At 39.7% G+C, this 21,321-nt stretch overlaps 1 protein-coding gene across 2 annotated transcripts in view; it reads left to right on the top strand.

Annotated features, from left to right (window-relative positions):
- Window positions 1-21,321, top strand: part of HMGCLL1 (3-hydroxymethyl-3-methylglutaryl-CoA lyase like 1) — a 188,938-nt gene that overhangs the window by 62,985 nt on the left and 104,632 nt on the right. For both annotated transcript variants that reach the window (XM_018039307.1, XM_018039306.1), the window contains exons 2-3: window positions 2,115-2,195; window positions 2,423-2,530. In XM_018039307.1, coding sequence (XP_017894796.1) covers window positions 2,115-2,195; window positions 2,423-2,530 — 189 coding nt within the window. The remainder of the gene's footprint in view (window positions 1-2,114; window positions 2,196-2,422; window positions 2,531-21,321) is intronic.

Below are 21,321 nucleotides of genomic sequence, written 5' to 3'. Positions count from 1 at the left end.
AGATATATATGGTAAGAGACAGGATAGTGAACAGAGTCCATAGGGTCACACAGAGTCAACAGGACTGAAGCGACTTAGTACTCATGCACACACATGCTATTTTAAGGGAAATGTTGTTCTTTGAGCTTACTGAACACATTATAAGTTTTTTCTGATTTCTCAGGTATTCAGGAAGAGGGTATACAGATCCATGCCTAGAAGACAATAATAACAATATTTGGTGGGGAATTATACTTTAATTTCTCAAGATTGTTTGTTACCTCTGCCACTTACAACAGTGATGCAAGGGAAGGTCCCTTTAATTATACTCAGCATACTACTGTCACCTTAAAAAATACCATGTTCATATTCTTTGTTAAATGTTGTTGTCTAATAAAGAAATATTCTTCATCCCTGTAGGCTCCAAGCTAATTGCTATTGGAAATGAGATTCAGGAAACAGTCAACAATAATAAGACCACATGGTTTAAGATTGCCTAGTTTTTTTTTTTGTTTGTTTTGTTTGTTTTGTTTTTTTGTAATTTTAGGGCTGGATGTAATAAGAGAGGAGTGAGCTTCTCTTTATTTACTCTGCTTTTCCATGCCCCCCTCTCCTGTACTGTTTGGTTGAAATGACGGCCACCCTGTGAACGAGACGTGACTCCCTGATCACCATCCAAAACTGAGCCTGAGGCTGAGAACCTGCACAAGTCCTCGCTCAAGCCTCCATCCTCCCAACTGCATGCATCACCACCTGCTCAGGAGATGCAGGAATGAGAATTCATTTCCTTTTTGGTTAACTTTTGCTTATTGAACTGCCTGATTTTGTGGACATTGCAGAGGGTGGTATGTAAACTTTGTAACAGAAAGCATCTGGGTTCTTTTGCTGAGTTAGTTAGCACAGAATGCTAATAAAATCAAGCAACAGCTATGGATCCTCCAAAGGCGGGCAGGGCATGTTCTTCCGTGTTATGGAAACAAATGGAGTCCCACACCCAAAATAGCCACTTTATCTCTGTATGCTTGTGATTGTTACCAGGACAGAGACAATGCAATTTGGTCAGCCCAGATTAATCATCCCTTATGGAAGGCAAGACAAAAAACAAAAAAGCAACCAAATGAAAACGTCGAAGCATAGGTTATGCTGATCTGATTCAATTCTGTTAGCTTGAAGACTCTGATGATTGATTACCGGACCTTAACTGTGCTTAGAGATACCAGGAGGTTATGTTTGTTCCGTCTGGAAGGATGTAGCCTATTTCTAATTTTAACTGCAATATGAAGTTGAGAAAGTCTGTTTCTATTTACCCTATTTTAAACTAGTGTCCTTCTAAACATTGTATGTCCATAATCCTAAGTTTAGGGACAGATGGGAATATCCAGGGTTGGGTCATCCTGGCGGGGGTGGGGGAGTCTGACCTTCAGGAAGCTGTGTTTAGGTGCTGGTCATGCTGTGTGACACAGACAAGAAGTAAACAGCACATCTTCACCAGCACAGGCAAGAAATCTGAATTCACACTTGGCAAGTGAAGGAAAGTGCAAAAGTCTGTCAATACAAAGATCTATTTTTTCAATGAACTCAAATGATGCTGTGTTTATCATCACACACAGAAGTACTCAACAGATTTGATCTTTAGATCTTAAGTCATCTTCTTCACAGTTTTATCTTTGAAGTTCATCTTTTGAGTTTTAATCATAATTAGACTATTGCCCTATGCTCAGTCGCTTCAGTTGTGTCTGACTCTTTGCAACCCTATGGACTGTAGCCCTCCAGGCTCTTCTGTCCATGGATTCTCCAGGCAAGAATACTGGAGTGGGTTGCCATGCCCTCCTCCGTGGGATCTTCTTGAGCCCATGTCTCCTTTGCCTTCTGCACCCCAGGCAGATTCTGTACTGCTGAGCCACCAGGGATGCCCAATTATACTATTACTGGACTGTAAGAAAAAAATGGCTTCACGTAGTTAATAGCATAAACTTTGTATTTTGCATTATATCATTGTATTGATTTCTTACCTTTATTAATTTTCCAGGGTGATAACTTAATCTTAACAAAGTGGAATTGTTTGACTTTTCATATAAGCAGCTTCAATGACAAAACGGTGATCTCTTTTTCTTGCCTTGTATTTTCCATTTCAGGAATCAGCCCAGCTATCTGGATTCCCTGAATATGTGAAAATAGTAGAAGTTGGACCTAGGGATGGATTGCAGAATGAAAAGGTAGTTTGATGTTTATTTTACACAGTTTATTTAAAATGTTAAATCTAAATATTTACTCAGCGTCTAAAGGCTTATGTGGATTTCATATATTAGATGATTATGTTTGTTCTCAGTAGCTACTTGAATTTATACATCTTTAATAGTATTTACTTTCAGTTAAGAGTTAATTTCTATTTATGTGCCTTAGACTCTATGCAAATAACATGTAATTTTTAATGTTTTCTTAGGTTATAGTTCCTACAGATATAAAAATTGAATTTATCAATCAACTTTCCCAAACTGGCTTGTCTGTAATAGAAGTGACAAGCTTTGTGTCTTCTAGGTGGATACCACAGGTACGTAAGTCCATAATTCTTTAACTGGATTCTTAATCCAACATTGCCAAGATTTAGTGACCAGCGTGCTATGCATTGTGATATTAACCTGATATAATTGCCAGCTTGCTATATTCTTATGAAATTGTAGTTCATACGCCTGATGGCTCAGGCAGCAAAGGGTCTGCTTGCAATGCAGGAGACTTGAGTTTGATCCCTGGGTCGGGAAGATCTTCCAGAGATGGGAATGGCTGAACACTTCAGTATTCTTACCTGGAGAATTCCATGGACAAAGGAGCCTAGGGGACTACAGTTTATGGGGTCACAAAGAGTCAGACATGACTGAGTGACTAGTACTTTTCACTTTAGTGAAAGATGTGGTGAAAAGCGAGATATACATTGTGATGTTAACTGGATATAATTACCAGTTTTCTGTATTCTTATAAAATATTAGTCAGTACATGTGAAAGTGAAAGTGAACATGAGTCACACAGTCGTGTCCGACTCTTTGCGATCCCATGGACTGTAGCCCACAAGGCTCCTCCGTCCATGAATTTCTTCAGGCAAGAGTACTGGAGTGGGTTGCCATTTCCTTCTCCAGGGGATCTTCCCGACCCAGGGATCAAACCCGGGTCTCCTGCATTGCAGGCGGATTCTTTACCAACTGAGCTACTAGGGAAACCCATACACTTAGATATGATTAAGTAAAAAACATCTTTAATTAAATATACCTATTAAGTCCTAAAAACTTACTTGGCCTTGATTGTTTAAAAGCTGTTTGGAACTTCATCCTAAACATCCAAGAGTGTATCGTTCAATATAATGAGTAGGGGATAAGACTCTCAATACTAGTTTAGGGTCCTGCCTTCTGTTTGCTTCCAGTAACAGAAGCAGACATTGTTGATCCTGCTTTATGCTCGTAGCCCACTGTTCCCTTGGAACCCTTGGATTTGAATTCTCCAAAGTCTTTTATATCTAGTCAGTTAGTTTAGTCAGTCAGTTAGTTCAGTTGGTCAGTTGTGTTGGACTGTTTGTGACCCCATGAACTGCGCACGCCAGGCTTTCCTGTCCATCACCAGCTCCCGGAGTTCACTCAAACTCATGCCCATTGAGTTGGTGATGCCAACCAGCCATCTCAGCCTCTGTCATCCCCTTCTCCTCCCACCCCCAATCCCTCCCTGCATCAGAGTCTTTTCCAATGAGTCAACTCTTTGCATGAGGTGGCCAAAGTACTGGAGTTTCAGCTTTAGCATCAGTCCTTCCAAAGAACACCCAGGGCCTATCTCCTTTAGAATGGACTAGTTGGATCTCCTTGCAATCCAAGGGACTCTCAAGAGTCTTCTCCAACACCATAGTTCAAAAGCATCAATTCTTTGGTGCTCAGCTGTCTTTGTAGTCCAACTCTCACATCCATACATGACCACTGGAAAAACCATAGCCTTGACTAGATGGACCTTTGTTGGCAAAGTAATGTCTCTGCTTTTCAATATGCTGTCTAGGTTGGTCATAACTTTCCTTCCAAGAAGTAAGCCTTTTTTAATTTCATGGCTTCAGTCACCATCTGCAATGATTTTGGAGCCCCCCAAAATAAGTCTGACACTGTTTCCACTGTTTCCCCATCTATTTCCCATGAAGTGATGGGACCAGATGCTGTGATCTTCGTTTTCTGAATGTTGAGCTTTAAGCCAACATTTTCACTCTCCTCTTTCACTTTTATCACGAAGCTCTTTAGTTCCTCTTCACTTTCTGCCATAAGGGTGGTGTCATCTGCAGATCTAAGGTTATTGATATTTCTCCTGGCAATCTTGATTCCAGCTTGTATTTCTTCCAGCCCAGCATTTCTCATGATGTACTCTGCATATAAGTTAAATCAGCAGGGTGACAATATACAGCCTTGACGTACTTTTTTTCCTGTTTGGAACCAGTCTGTTGTTCCATGTCCAGTTTTAACTGTTGCTTCCTGACCTGCATACAGATTTCTCAAGAAGCAGGTCAGGTGGTCTGGTATTCCCATCTCTTTCAGAATTTTCCACAGTTTATTGTGATCCACACAGTCAAAGGCTTTGGCATAGTCAATAAAGCAGAAATAGATGTTTTTCTAGAACTCTCGTGCTTTTTCCATGATCCAGCGGATGTTGGCAGTTTGATCTCTGGTTCCTCTGCCTTTTCTAAAACCAGCTTGAAATTCTGGAAGTTCATGGTTCACATATTGCTGAAGCCTGGCTTGGAGAATTTTGAGCATTACTTTACTAGCGTGTGAGATGAGTGCAATTGTGAGGTAGTTTGAGCATTCTTTGGCATTGCCTTTCTTTGGAATTGGAATGAAAAGTGACCTTTTCCAGTCCAGTGGCCACTGCTGAGTTTTCCAAATTTGCTGGCATATTGAGTGCAGCACTTTCACAGCATCATCTTTCAGGATTTGAAATAGTTCAACTGGAATTCCATCACCTCCACTAGCTTTGTTCTTAGTGATGCTTTCTAAGGCCCACTTGACTTCACATTCCAAGATGTCTGGGTTTAGGTGAGTGATCACACCATCATGATTATCTTGGTCGTGAAGATCTTTTTTGTACAGTTCTTCTGTGTATTCTTGCCACCTCTTCTTAATATCTTCTGCTTCTGTTAGGACCATACCATTTCTGTCCTTTATCGAGCCCATCTTTGCATGAAATGTTCCCTTGGTATCTCTAATTTTCTTGAAGAGATCTCTAGTCTTTCCCATTCTATTGTTTTCCTCTATTTCTTTGCATTTATTGCTGAGGAAGGCTTTCTTGTCTCTCCTTGCTATTCTTTGGAACTCTGCCTAACTCAATAGCTGGGCATGCTATTAGCACTTGAAACTCAGTGGGTTCAAAACCATACTTGTTGTTGATCCTACTTTATGATCATAGACCATTGTTCCTTTCAGAATTTTGGATTTGAATTCTCAAGAGTCTTTTATATCTAGTCAGTTACTACCCAAAATTGTTCCTCCTCAATATAGCCTATCAGTTCTGTTCAGTCGCTCAGTCATGTCCGACTCTTTGCGACTCCATCGATTGCAGCATGCCAGGCCTCCTTGTCCATCACCAACTCCCAGAGTTTGCTCAAACTTATGCCTATTCGGTGATGCCATCCAACCATCTCATCCTCTGCTGTTCCCTCCTCCTCCTGCCTTCAGTCTTTCCGAGCATCAGGGTTTATTCCAATGAGTCAGTTCTTTGAATCAGGTGGCCAAAGTATTGGAGTTTCAACTTCAGCATCAGTACTTCCAATGAATATTCAGGACTGATTTCCTTTAGAATGGACTGGTTGGATCTCCTTGCAGTCCAAGGGACTCTCAAGAGTCTTCTCCAACACCACAGTTCAAAAGCATCAGTTCTTTGGCGCTCAGCTTTCTTTATAGTCCAACTCTCACATCAATGCAAGACTACTGGAAAAACCATAGCTTTGACTAGACGGACCTTTGTTGGCAAAGTATGCTTTTATGTAGTAGTGTCTCTACGCATACATACATACTATATACATACTAATGGCAAAATATTGCCTCTGCTTTTATGTAGCCTATACCTATCTCTTATTTTTCAACTCCATGGATGAGTTAGTAATCCATACCCTTATGGATTAATTATTGGCATATTCTCTTAAATGATATTTGTAAGCACTGTCTCTCCCTTTATTGCATTTTTCCCATTGTTTCCAAGAAAAACTCCCAGAAATTCCAGCCTCTTCAAACTCACATTCTCAGCTCTTTATAAACTCCCTTCTTGCTGCAAAAGTTTGGGAACCTGGCCTGGGGTTCAAGGCCTCTCTCTGTGGCTCTACTTCCTTTTGCAGAAGCTTCCACCAAACCAAATTGCCTCTTGTTCCTGCTCATGTCCTGCCTCTGTATCTAATTGTGCTTCATTTATGCTTTTTAATGTACATCTCAGTTTCTGCTTTGCTTTTCAGTTATAACAAGATGGTGTAAAAGCCTTAAAATATTAAAAGCTTTTAAGTACTTTTTAAAGTGTTGAAAACAACAGAGACCACAAAAGGATGAATAGTATTATTAATAGTAATCCATCAGTTTTCACAGCTTTGATATTCAAATATCAGGGTTACTTTATGTATCCTTAAAATAAACTGACTTTTCTTCATCCCAAATGCCACCATTTATAATCATATACATATTTTATAAATGCTGTCTCAGAATCTGCTTCCCAGACTACGAGGGCTAAAGAAATCTTGACCGTGTCTCTGTTGACTGTCACTGTGCCCCCATTGCTTGGTGCCTAGTAAGTAGGTGCTCAATAAATACTATGAAATGAATAATGAACCTGTTAGCCTGAAATCATAATAACACATGACTCCATCCTTTGATATGGACAAGTTGCTCTTAAATTTTGTTCGTGTATTTGATCTTGTGTTACAAAGGCTACAGATAATTTTCTTGCTACTGCTGCAAAGTCACTTCAGTCGTGTCCGACTCTGTGTGACTCCATAGACGGCAGCACACCAGGCTCCGCCATCCCTGGGATTCTCCAGGCAAGAACACTGGAGTGGGTTGCCATTTCCTTCTCCAATGCATGAAAGTGAAAAGTGAAAGTGAAGTCACTCAGTCGTGTCTGACCCTCAGCAACCCCATGGACTGCAGCCTTCCAGGCTCCTCCGCCCATGGGATTTTCCAGGCAAGAGTACTGGAGTGGAGTGCCATTGCCTTCTCCGGATAATTTCTTTAGGAAGACACAAACAGCTTAATGAGACTAGATTCATTTCCTTGACATTGTCATTTTGCAAACTGTGAGCTATTATTATTTTATTTTCTATCATGTGAGACTTTTTATCATCTTTTAAGTCTTCATGACATTGCCTATGTATTTTGTTTAGTTAGTGCTCTTTTCATGTATTTGGTTATTGTTGGAGAGAAACTAGATAGGCTGGTATAATTTTAGAGTAAGGTTTAGGAAGGACAGGTAACATTAATGATGACCCACCAAGATGATGTTTTAGGTTTTGTGTTTTTCGTTAGCATCAGAACAATGAAATCTTCAGAGTTACATGATAAGTCAAAGTGGAAGTTGCTCAGTCATGTCCGGCTCTTTGCAACCCCATGGACAGTATAGTCCATGGAATTCTCCAGGCTAGAATACTAGACTGGGTAGCCTTTCCCTTCTCCAGGGAATTTTCCTAACCCAGGGATTGAACTGGGGTCTCCTGAATTGCAGGTGGATTCTTTACCAACTGAGCAATCAGGGAAGCCCAACATGATAAGATAACCTCCAACTACAACATCAGTATCTCTTCAAGAGACTGCTATTCCCAATGGTTTTGTAAAGCTGTCTCTTGACTGTGGTGATGTTCAGGAAGTTATCTCATTCCACTGTACTCGAAATTGCTTGGTGGGTTATTCTTGAGCCTAATCTGGGACACACCCAGGACCACTGAGAAGAAGGAGGTGAGAGCCCCTTGCACGGAGGCTGCTCTTCTTACTCAGCTCCTTACAAGAACAAAGGAGCAAAAGAGAGGGAGGGCCATCCCTCTGTGAGCAGTAATGAGAAAATTTCTTCTGGCCTCACAGGAAGTAGATGCCTGTGATAGGACCGTAAAATAATACAATTCATTCTGGGCTTAGTTCTGAGGTGGATTCAGGACTTAAGCTGTTAAGAGGTCATGAACTCAGCATTTGGCTCAGAGTATTACTGGATAAAGGACAGAGTTCCCCACCCGGCCCGCGAGGACAGCTGTGCGGAGCAGAGGCTCCTCTGCACCGTGTCTAGTGCCCCGCCTGGAGCTGGAGTGAGTGACTGAACCTCTTTGAACCCTGGCAGTCCCGGCAATGATGCCTCCAGCGCAGGCGGATTACACATACAGCCCGTGAGTGGGTCCCTGTCTGAGGCGGCCAGAGCCCAGGGCACCTGGCTGCCACTACGCTCACCAGTGTAATCTGAATGAAAGTCTAGCTGACAGGCAATGGACAGGCTTATCTGCAGCTCCTTTTAAGTCAGTTGCTTTCTCTGGGATAAACAGCCTTTTTCCTAAAGATTGAAGTGATGTATTTAGTTTAAATATTGGGTTGGACTCCAGTCTGAAAAAGTAAAGATACTCATCCTTCAAATATTAAAGAATATGCTATATGTTTCCCTTTTAATACTCATCTGGTTACATACATTCCAGACAAACAAACAAACAAACAAAGAAGTATTTTTATTAAATAGATCACTGCTCTATCTGTAAAAGAACAGTGTGCCTGGATCAAAGATAATATCAGATTGAACTTTCAAAGTTATACTGGTTACTTATTACTATACATCAAGAGTTTTTCAAAGGGCAGGACTGAGACCATACCATTTTGGCAATTTGATCTCCCATAGTCATGTTTGGATTCTAGATTTTACTAAGTTTGTGTGATGGAGCCTTTTCTGTTGTTGTTGTTTTGTGTGTCTGTGTGTGTGTGTGCACTAAGTCACTTCAGTTGTGTCCAAATCTTTGTGACCTCATGCACCTTAGCCCGCCAGGCTCCTCTGTCCATGGGATTCTCCAGGCAAGAACACTGGAGTGGGTTTCTGTGCCCTCCTCCAGGGGATCTTCCCGACCCAGGGATCGAACCCATGTCTCTTATGTCTCCTGCATTGGCATTTCAGTTATTGTTGTTGGAGGTTATCTCATCATGTAACTCTGTAGATTTCATTGTTCTGATATTAATGAAAAAAGGCCTTAAATCAAGAGAAACAACCTATAATGATAATTTGAAGTTTTATATTATAACCTCTCATTTTTTGAAAGCAATTCATTTTTATTCACGTATAGTTGATTTACAGTGTTGGGTTGGTATAGCACAGGGATTCAGTTATACATCTACCTATATATATATTTTTTTTCCTAGATTCTATAACTTCTCATTTTTTTGAGAAAATATCATGACACCAGGCTTGTCTAACTCAAAAGAACATCTGAAATTTGTGTCAGGATAATTTTAGTGCACCAGCTTACATGTAATTGTCTGAATAATTTCTAATTCCTCTAGAGATCTTGAGTGTGGCTTGAAATTGGTGTACTGTTAATTCTCTGCATCTTCTGTTTCTTTCCCTTGAACGTGGGTCATGGGAAGAGTCCTCTGGTTTATGTTTAGATTGCTGCTTGCTCACTTATTTCTTTTTTTAGCATTTTAAAGCATTTTTACAGCTTCCCTCCTACTGTTTTGTTTGGCAGCAGCTTTTCTAACTAGAGCAGCTGAAAGAGAAGTTCCACGGTAGCAGGCTGCCATATAAAACAGGATCCCACACCTATAATCTAAATGGCCAGAGATGATAAAATACCTGTCATTAAAAAATACATGTTCTTTACAACTTATCTGGAAAAACGGTTTCCTTAGAGTGACATATAATCTAAGGACATTTGAAATGAGTCCACATAGCTCCTTCCTTCAACAGAGTGAACAGCGGTAACAGTAGGGAAAAAATGTGTTTATAAAACTCTATGGGTTTACCGAAACTTTGGAATGGAACTCTCAGTAATGAGCTATTTAAATCATTATAAATGCAATAATTTTTGAAGGTGAACTTGAGTTTTCCATTATCTTTAATGTAGCCATTTGGTTTTAAACATGTTCATTCATATGAGTGAGTACCATTTATTTAAAAATAAAAATGCCTGAAAGGTACAAGACACTGTATGTTTATATCTGTCACACGCAAAGTCTCAGTTATAAATATTTGTTCCCTGTTTAGTTAATTTTTAACTGTGGGAATAGGTAGGTCAGTAAAGGGCAGAAATAGCTTTTCTCTATAAAAGTAGAAAGAAATACACATAAAAGGCTGTAACAATTATTTACAAATCCGTCTAACACTTGAAAATATGGCCCAAACACAGTGGAAGCAGGAAGGGATGTGTGACCTTCTCCCTGTCCTCCTCTTAGTGTGTGAGACAGTTAATTCTTTGTTAGAATGAAAACACATTTACTGGGTTGAAGTTTAAGATTTAGATGTACTTGGATGAGAGGCGGGTGGTTGCTGCTTCTGCTCCTGCGCGCCCCCTGGCTGCTTTTCCTTGCTCTCTTTTTTTCTGAGGGGGATGGTTGTGTGGGGAAGCGGGTAATTGAGCCTAGAAGTTGTGTGTGTCTGTGTGAGAGAGAGAGAGAGAGAGAGAGAGAGAGGAGAGAGAGAGAGATCCAGGGCAAGAGGGGAAGTGGCAGGGCTTGTGTGAAGAGCTTTTGGGGAGAGCTTCCAAACTCCTCTGTTTATAAGGCACAGTGTCCTGGCAGGGTAATTTCATCTTCTGTGAGTCTCATCCGTGTTTCCCAGAGGAGCTGACCTCTGCCTTTGGCCCAGAGAGGATGAAATTTATAAGACCGCAGATCCCATTTCCTGGGGTCACAGGAGCCCTTTCACCCACATAGGCTAGTTTGGATTTCCTCCCAGAGTGGCAGCCTTACATCTATCACATGGTGATTTAGAGTTGCAGAGGTTCCAAGAGGCAAGCACAAATGGTGTGCCCTTTATAGCCAAGCCTTATAAATTTTCTAGCATCACTTTTCCATACTGTATGAGTTGATGTAGCTACAAAGGCATTCAGTTTCAAAGGGAGGGATCCATGCCACCTCCTGACTGGGGTGCGGTTGTTGCAGAGGAACACATGTGTAGGGGGATATCATTGGAAGCACTTTTCTAATCTGTGACACTTATATCTTTAAAAATGATCTAATGATTAACCTAGTTACTTACGTGCTTTTCCTTATGAATAGTGAAAGAACAGAGTTGAGAGAAAAGCAGGCTGGGCATTCTGAAACCCCCAGATTTCCAAAAGATTTCAGCATTCTCAGGGCCGCGAGTACTTACCTGATTCCTGCTCACTCCCAAGAGACAATTGTGCTGTGTCACGTGGGATCCAGGTTGGTGCTGGAGTGGTTAACCTGAAATCCAACATTTTAAGGTTGCTTCATCCTACGGTCACCTCATTGGCCACTGTTATTACAGAGGGTATGCAGATTGCTTAAAGCATAGTCACAGATGTTTTTTTTAACACTTTCGTCTCTCTCAGGAAAAAAAGAAATCAGAAATATGAAAAAAATTTATTAGGATTGTGGGCACTAATATTTTTTTCTTTTTTACTTTGCTTTCAATGTTTACTTTGCAAAACAATTGGGGGAAAACGAGTTGTTAGCCTTGTACATATTACTTGGCATTCGCCAGTAACTTATTCTCTACCTAAGATGTAATTCCACTTCTGTGTGCAAAGCAAAAAGCAAAGCTTACAATGAAAAGCATTAACGTTGCAATTCTACTAGTTAGATTTTATTTTTTTTTCACACTGAAGGTACAATTCAATATTTGTTTACTTTTTCTCCGTGAGGACAAAAGCTATGATTCTGCTCAAAGATTTACTATGCTCAGCATACACTGCTTTTCTAATGACTTAATCTTATCAACTACATTTTGACTAACAATTTGTCTTTTCTTGGTTCTTAGATTTATAAAAAAAGGACCCAAAATGTTCAAATACTTTACCTCACTTTTTATTTATTTGAATCTGTCAAATTTTCTCTAAGTCAATCCATGAAAAGAAAGAAATTTTCAAAGGCATTTTGATCATATGAAAATTACATTTTTGTATGTGATGAACATTACATTAAAATGGGGCTTCATAGACTTATCAGTATGCATCAACAGCTTGAAAGGTCTAGCATATAATAAAATTATATAAAAGCTGAATAGAGATACAGTTTGGCACAGAAAGACTGGATTCTAACTTTTTAATGGTATTTTCTTCATTATTTTGATTAGTTTGTAGGTCTTGTTTTAGTGTTAACTGACTCCACTGGTATGGATCCTGACTAAGCCGCTCTCTCTCTCGTCCACTTGAGAGGAGCAGTCTGTTCTGTGGACCAGGCTCCCAGGAACTCACGCGCTTCCTGTGTCACGGTTGCCACTCTCGTGGGATGAGGCACGGCCATTAGTGAAAACCAGGTTTAAAGTGTTAAGATTAAATGCGGACTGTTTCAATCATCAGTTTTAAGGCTGCCAAGCAGCAGCACTTGATTTTAAGAATTCATGATCCTTGTACATTGAACACTGAAAATGAACCATATACTAATTCTTTTTAAATTGATTATGGTCTTAAAAGACATGTTTTGTTGATATGTTTATAAAGAATTATAATTCCAGTTAATTTTTCAAAATAAAAATACTTTTTCCTAATTTTTAGCTATGCACAAACACACACATAGCATGCACACAAATCTAATGTTGCCTGGTTAAATTGCTGGAAAGTTCTACAGGAATAATATGTAGTGACCGTAGGAAATTAGATAAATCTAAATGTTAAAAGTAACATTACATTCCAAAAATCATATTAAACAGTAGGTAAGTTTTATATTTCAAACTTACGCATTAATGAGACATACATACGTTAACATTTCACTTCTTCCACATTTGATAAAGTGAAAGGAATATAAATATGTAGTTTTTCACCTAGAGTAAATATAAAGCATTTACTTTTATATGCCTTATGGCAAAACCAATAGAGTATTGTAATGTAAAAAAAAAAAAATGGTGAAAAAAAAATTCTAAGAAAAAAAATTTAATCCAAATTCATTTATCTTGAATATTCCATTTATTAAATTGAAGGCTAATTAGAATTATATTTTTAGAATAATAGAATATTTTGTAATGTCTATGAATTTTGGCTGTTTGTTCATTGTCAATATATAGGACGTTGTTTTGAAGAATGCTGTTCGTTTTATAAACATCTTGGACAGCTTCAAATTTATAATGGCAACAGGTCATAGGTTATAGTTATGCTGCTTTAATTGTTCTAGGCTCTCACATTGCTGTTTGCTTTTCAAACTACTAAATGAACCATTCTTTGAGATACCAACATATTGAAGCAAGTCCATGCTAACAACTTGAGAAAATTAATACAACTTACTCCAGACCTTGTACTGCTGTGATGTGGACCCATGAAGAAACTGTAACACTGTTCTTAGTCAAGACTGATTGTAATAAGAAACACATCTCTTGGTAATCCCCAAGTAATTAGTTCTTCCCACGTCCTCCAGGTTTCAGGTTTTCTTGGGCTTTCAGTGACAGCACTGTATCTGTTGAGAAATAACAACATACGTATTTTCCAGTAGAAGGTCTGAGAACTGACTCTTGTTTCTGATATCATTTGGCAAAGTATTTTCATTTCTTTATGCCTTGGATTCTTTCTATTCATTTATTCATCCATCCACTGCTTTTTGTTTCTATTAAACACTGCATTGAATTTTTTGTTGAACTCAGATGTTGAATAACGTATGGTTGATAGCATTATCTGTATAATAAGCCAATTGTAACGTTAAAAAGGGTAATGGAAATAAAATCACTCAAACCAAGTGGATATCTGTAAGTGAACTGTAATAAACTAGAACTTAGTAATCAGAATATGTTACACAGTTTGTGTTCAAGAGGTTGTCTGTTCAATCTTTTCAAGGTCTGTCTTCTCTTCTTCTTACTGGATCTTCAGATCCATATGAGGCCAGATCATTGCAGTTTGATCTTATAGGCTATTGTCCTGATGGCATTGCTCGCCAAGGTATTAAGAACCCTTTTGCTACAACTCTTTCTTTTTGCCAGTAAGATAATGTCCCTCAAACAACCCAGTCTTCCCCTCTTATCAGCACAGCTCTCCACTGTGGGCAGAGGGCCTTCCAGAAGGCAGTGTAAGTATAGATGAACAACTCCATTTACAGTCATACAGAATGAATACAGGAGAAGGCACTGGCACCCCACTCCAGTACTCTTGCCTGGAAACTCTCATGGACGGAGGAGCCTGGTGGGCTGCAGTCCATGGGGTCGCTAAGGGTCAGACACGACTGAGCGACTTCACTTTCACTTTTCGCTTTCATGCATTGGAGAAGGAAATGGCAACCCACTCCAGTGTTCTTGCCTGGAGAATCCCAGGGATGAGAGAGCCTGGTGGGCTGCCGTCTATGGGGTCGCACAGAGTTGGACACGACTGAGCAACTTCACTTTGACTTTTCACTTTCCTGCATTGGAGAAGGAAATGGCAACCCACTCCAGTGTTCTTGCCTGGAGAATCCCAGGGATGAGGGAGCCTGGTGGGCTGCCATCTATGGGGTCGCACAGAGTTGGACACGACCGAAGCAACTTAGCAGCAGCAGCAGCAGAATGAATACAATTAGGCACAATATTTTAAAAGGCATTTCTGCACCCATGCATGAGAAATAGCACCGTTGACAGTGTTATTAACAAACACAAAGTCATGATATATGAGAGACAACACAGTTGAATGAAAAGAAAATTATACTGAGAACTTTGAGACTTGTTTTGACATGGGAAGACCAGGAGGGTGGTCCCCAAAGTAACTGACCTGAACAAAGAATCACTAATGCATATTTGTTATATTTGCCTTAGGAAATGGTAGTGGCAGTGGGAGGTGGGATGGGGGGTTAGGGGGATGTTAATGAATAAGGTGATTCTGGTTTCTCTGTCTGGAGCATTGGTCTCCCAGTTTATAACACACAGATCCATTGGGTGGATTGGATTTATTTTATAATTTAAAAATTAGTATTTGTAGGCATTAATAGATTATGATAAAAATGGCTTGCAGGCATTCACAGTAGAAGAGTGTGGGGTTATTGTGCTATTTGCTCAGATCACTCTTGAGAAGCTTGTGCATTCCTTTCCTTAGAGGGCGCTACAGAGGCCCTGAGAACACAGAGATGATGTTAAATAAGGAAACACAGGAAATTATACACCAGCCCAAATTAGTTTTTAGGCTTCTGGACTTAAGAAGTTTTGTGAGTATGGTGTCAGACCATTTTAGCAGCAGCAGCCAAGACAGGGTATTGGGTAGAAAAAAAAATAAAACTAGATGTTCAATTTTCCAGAGATTTCCTGTGTTTATTATTGTAAGACTGTGATTTATTAAAACTGTCTTACTTCTTCAAGCAGACCAAGATTTCCTCTGTGCTACTGAGGCTAAGATATATGGGGTTTGTGGAAAGAGTCTGTGAATGAGACAGGGCTAGAGGACCCAGTCTAAAAGCTGTTCATGGCTGGGTAAAGTGTTTTCACCCACAGTTGTCAGGAAGGGCTCTAGTCCCATTTTTTCCTCATTACTGAATTTACGAATGTGTTACCTTTAAGTGGAGTTACTGCTCAAATTGAGTTTTGAGTTATAGGGTCTGGAACCACGTTATTTACATTTGTATAGTAATCTGTAGCATGTGTTGAAGAAATGGCACATCCTGTATCCATCCCTCCTGCTGTATAAGGAAAAGTGTTACCATCAGGGATATCTCACTGGCCAATGGAGACAGTAGGTGAATACCTTCTGATACTGTCTGCTCATTTCGTGAAGATCTGAATGCTGGCCTGGGTGATGATGGGGTAAAAAGGAATCTTTCAAATATATTTCTAAGAAATTATTCCACAAAGCATATTATTGAGGGTTATAGATCCATAAGTATATTTCCTGGCAAAATTTAAAATGGTATATTAAGCAAAGACTTTATAAAAAATAAATTTACCCAGAAATTTGATGGTTATTCTAAAAATAAGATATTCTCGGTTATACTAAGAATAAGAATCAGTTTATGCCAAATTGATCTCAAGTGTTCAGGAAAAGAACTCCCTGAAATCTTTATTTCAGATAGATTAACTACCTTGATGATGAGTTGCTATGATTAAGGGTAGGCAGTTTCATCCATGTTAGGAGTCTCCAAAATGTTATTTGTTTTAATTTTACCCTTAATGTATCTTTATTTAGAATTTCCATATATGATCTTGTTTTGTTCAATTGCCCAGTTATGTCTGACCTTCCATGACCCCATGGACTGCAGCACACCAGGCTTCCCTGTCCTTCACTATCTCCCCGAGCTTGCTCAAACTCATGTCCATCTAGTCGGTGATGACATCCAACCGTCTCATCCTCTGTCGTCCCCTGCTCCTCCTGCCTTCAGTATTCCCCAGCATCAGGGTCTTTTCCAATGAGATGGCTCTTGGCATCATGTGGTCAAAGTATTGAAGCTTTAGCTTCAGCATCAGTCCATTCAGTGAGTATTCAGGATTGACTTCTTTTAAGATTGATTTCCTAGTCATGTGTTTTAGTAAAATTTACTAACATTAGAGATTTTTTAAAAAGGTTCCCTTCCAAATTGCAATAATTTCAGATCCACGAAATCTGGAGTCACCTCTGAATAAAAATAAAGTGAGGCTTCCAATATTGAACTGAGGGCCTCTTGGATGCATTGATTTTTTCTCCTGCCAGCCTAAGTGGCAGTCTTTGAGAATGAAACCACTGTGGTTCCCAGAATTGTTGATATCTTGACATCTTCTGACCTGCCTCTTGAGAAACTTGTATGCAGGTCAGGAAGCAACAGTTAGAACTGGACATGGAACAACAGACTGGTTCCAAATAGGAAAAGGAGTACGTCAAGGCTGTATATTGTCACCCTGCTTATTTAACTTCTATGCAGAGTACATCATGAGAAACGCTGGACTGGAAGAAACACAAGCTGGAATCAAGATTGCCAGGAGAAATATCAATAACCTCAGATATGCAGATGACACCACCCTTATGGCAGAAACTGAAGAGGAGCTAGAAAGCCTGTTGATGAAAGTGAAAGAGGAGAATGAAAAAGTTGACTTAAAGCTCAGCATTCAGAAAAAGAAGATCATGGCATCTGGTCCCATCACTTCATGGGAAATAGATGGGGAAACAGTGAAAACAGTGTCATACTTTATTTTTTTGGGCTCCAAAATCACTGTAGATGGTGATTGCAGCCATGAAATTAAATGATGCTAACTCCTTGGAAGGAAAGTTATGACCAACCTAGATAGCATATTGAAAAGCAGAGACATTACTTTGCCAACAAAGGTCCTACATCTAGTGTAGGCTATGGGTTTTCCAGTGGTCATGTATGGATGTGAGAGTTGGACTGTGAAGAAAGCTGAGTGCTGAAGGTGATGCTTTTGAACTGTGGTGTTGGAGAAGACTCTTGAGAGTCCCTTGGACTGCAAGGAGATCCAACCAGTCCACTCTGAAGGAGATCTGCCCTGGGTGTTCTTTGGAACAAATGATGCTAAAGCTGAAACTCCAATACTTTGGCCCATCATGCGAAGAGTTGACTCATTGGAAAAGACTCTGATGCTGGGAGGGATTGGGGGTGGGAGGAGAAGGGGATGACAGAGGATGAGATGACTAGATTCATCACTGACTTGATGGACGTCAGTTTGAGTGAACTCCGGGAGATGGTGATGGACAGGGAGGCCTGGCCTTCTGTGATTCACGGGGTCGCAAAGAGTCAGACACGACTGAACAACTGAACTGACTGACTGACTGACATCTTCTGAGAATTTTTAGGAACAACAGATTCCTTGGTCCTCAGCTGAACAGATTCAGAACAGATTCTGTGCAGATGAGTTCAAGAAATCTTTTTTTTTTTTTCTTGAAGAGCCTCAAATAGTTTTGATGATAAATCAAGTTTAGGAGACACTGGGTTAAACGAAAACAAATACTCCTAAAACCATTCACCCTGAGGGTAAGATCTTTCTAGGAACTCTTCTCTTGACATTATGATGCAGAAAAACTTTTGCAATGACCAAGAGGAGAAGAGAGAAGATATTTAGAGGATGAGGAGGATGTACTTATCCAGGAGGAATTAGAGAGCATGTTTGGGGTCCGTCCCATCTCCTGCACTTACTGGGTGATTTTTCTCATTTTTTCCATCTCTGTCTACTTCTTCTTTGACAGAAACAGTCCCTCTCATTGGATAGTTAAAAAGTGCTTAAAGAAATAATGCATCCATCTCAACACATGACCTGCCCTATAGACTGGCATAAAGCAAATATTTGCCTTTATCATTAAAACATTATTAACTATCAGTAAACTCTTAGTATTGGTAGAGAATAAGAATCATGATTCAAAGTGGATTGAACTCAAATTGAATGTAAACTAGAATAAAAGGCAAGGAGAAGAGATTTCAGTTCAATTAAACAACCAATTATTAAATGTCCCTTTTATGTGACGTCTTCATAGAGAAAGAATTTAGTCAGGAGAGAAATACATAAATCAGTATAAATTGTACAAACTTTGGTAAGAGTGACTATAGATAGATAGATATACACAGAGAGAACTATGGTGGAAAACAGATGTGCAAATCAAGTGGCTGTTGAGAACATCTTCTAAGAAGAGCTTTTGAGTTATATATTATGAATATTAGAGGATGAAGTATATTGACCTGATGAAAAAAGAAAGAATGATATCTCATTAAGAAAGACTGTCTCAGGACTTCCCTGGTGGTCGAGTGGTTAAGATTCCGTGTTTCTACTACAGGGGGTCTGGGTTCAACCCCTGGTCAGGCAACTAGATGCCATGTGCTGCAACTAAGACCTGTCATAGCCACATTAAAAGAAAGAAAGAAAGAATGTTATTTTATCTTGCAACAATGACCAAGACTTTTTATTATTGATAAGGGTCAAAGAGGAGAGTGAAAAAGCTGGCTTGAAATTCAACATTCAGAAACTAAGATCATAGCATCAGGTCCTATCACTTCATGGCAAATAGAAGGGGAAAAAAATGGAAGCAGTGACAGATTTTATTTTCTTGGGCTCCGAAATCACTGCAGACGGTGACTGCAGCCATGAAATTAAAAAACACTTGCTCCTTAGAAGAAAAGCTATGATAAGCTTAGCACATTAAAAAGCAGAGACATCACTTTACCAACAAAAGTCCATCTAGTCAAAGCTATGGTTTTTCCAGTGGCCATGTGCAGATGTGAAAGTTGGACCATAATGAAGACTGAGTGCTAAAGAATTGATGTTTTTGAATTTTGGTGTTGGAGAAGACTCTTGTGAGTCCTTTGGACAACAAGGAGATCAAACTAGTCAATTGTTGAGGAAATCAACCCTGAATATTCATTAGAAGGACTGATGCTAAAGCTGAAACTCCAATACTTGGACCACCTGATGCAAAAAACTGAGTCATTGGAAAAGACCATGATACTGGGAAAGATTGAGGGCAAAAGGAGAAGGGGGCAGCAGAGGATGAGATGGTTAGATAACATCACTGACTCAATGGACATGAACTTGAGCAAACTCCAGGAGATAGTAGAGGACAGAGGAGCCTGGACTGTGTAGTCCACAGGATCACAAAGAGTCGGATATGGCTTGGCTGCTGCTGCTGCTGCTGCTGAGTTGCTTCAGTCATGTCTGACTCTGTGCGACCCCATAGACAGCAGCCCACCAGGCTCCCCTGTCCTTGGGATTCTCCAGGCAAGAACACTCGAGTGGGTTGTCATTTCCTTCTCCAATGCATGAAAGTGAAAAGTGAAAGTGAAGTCACTCAGTCGTGTCCAACTTTTAGCGACCTCATGGACTGCAGCCCACCAGGCTCCTCCGTCCATGGGATTTTCCAGGCAATAGTACTGGAGTGGGGTGCCAGTTACTAAATGACAACTATTGGGTATTTGTTGTTATTTTATTTTATATAATATATTTTATAGATATTAAACATATGTCAGTACTTACACCAATATTCTTGGAGAACACAGTGGTGTTCAAGTAACAAAGTATGCCTGGTTCACACGAGTAAAATTAAGATTTTGGGATTAACACCCACACACTCCTATACGTAAAATAATCAACAAGGACCTACTGTATAGCATAGGGAAATCTACTCATTATTTTGTAATAACCTAAATGGGAAAAGGATTTGGAAGAGTATATATATATGTATATGTATGTATACATACATATATGTATGTATGTGTGTATGTATATATATATACACATATATATAATGGAATCAGTTTTCTGTAAACCTAACAAAAAATTGTAAATCGGCTGTACTCCAATATGAAATAATACCACCAAAACATAGCTCCTGGACCTATCTCTTCCCTCTCAACTTCATGACGTTCTAAATTACTTAGGTTTTCCTGGCTATCTCATTTTCTTTCTCCTACCTCTTCTCACCTTCCTCCTTTTACTTCATTCATGATGACGAGGAATCAGGTGCAGGACTCTTGTTAGATGGTGTGAGTGTCGTGTCTGACTCTGTGCGACCCCATGGACTGTAGGCTGCCAGGCTTCTCTGTCCATGGAATTTTCCAGGCAAGAATACTGGAGCGGTTTGCCATTTCCTTCTCCAGGGGATCTTCGTGACCCAGGGATTGGACCTGTGTCTCCTGCACTGGCAGGTGGATTATTTACCACAGTGCACCTAGGAAGCCCCATTTGATGGCAGGGGAGGGAAATAATTTGAGCTCTTTAGCAAGTGAGTGGAGGAAAGGGAGGAAAAGTGGTTAAAGCTCACCATTGATGATGCTTGCCTTGGTCCTATTGCCTGGACCACCAGGGCAGAGAGGAGAGGAGACAAAGCAGAATTTTATATTTAGGTTACAAGATCCAGTGGTACAAAAAGTGGCTAAGTTATATAATTTTGCAGATAATTCTGTAAAGAGGGAGTATCTTACCTTTCTTTTCTTACATGAATTTTAGATTCTACTCTAAACACATTTGCCATTTAAAAACAGTACTAACTTCAACTCTAAGTAATTCTGCTCCATCACACAATACAATTGCCTTATCTTCTCCAGAGCCACCTTGATTCACTGAATAATATTAAAGATGCAAAATAACTCAACTCCACTCAGGAAGTTTGCAGTGTCCTTAATGACTCACCTCTTACTGAGTTAAAATTAATAAAGCTAAAAGTAGTATGTATCATTCAGAAAACAAAGATCATGGCATCCGATCCCATCACTTCATGGGAAATAGATGGGGAAACAGTGGAAACAGTGTCAGACTTTATTTTGGGGGGCTCCAAAATCACTGCAGATGGTGACTGCA

This window comes from Capra hircus, chromosome 23, assembly GCF_001704415.2.
Source record: "Capra hircus breed San Clemente chromosome 23, ASM170441v1, whole genome shotgun sequence".
NCBI classification, from domain to species: domain Eukaryota; kingdom Metazoa; phylum Chordata; class Mammalia; order Artiodactyla; family Bovidae; genus Capra; species Capra hircus.
The sequence above is the reverse complement of the archived record's forward strand: the minus strand, read 5'-3'. Positions and strand labels throughout refer to the sequence as shown.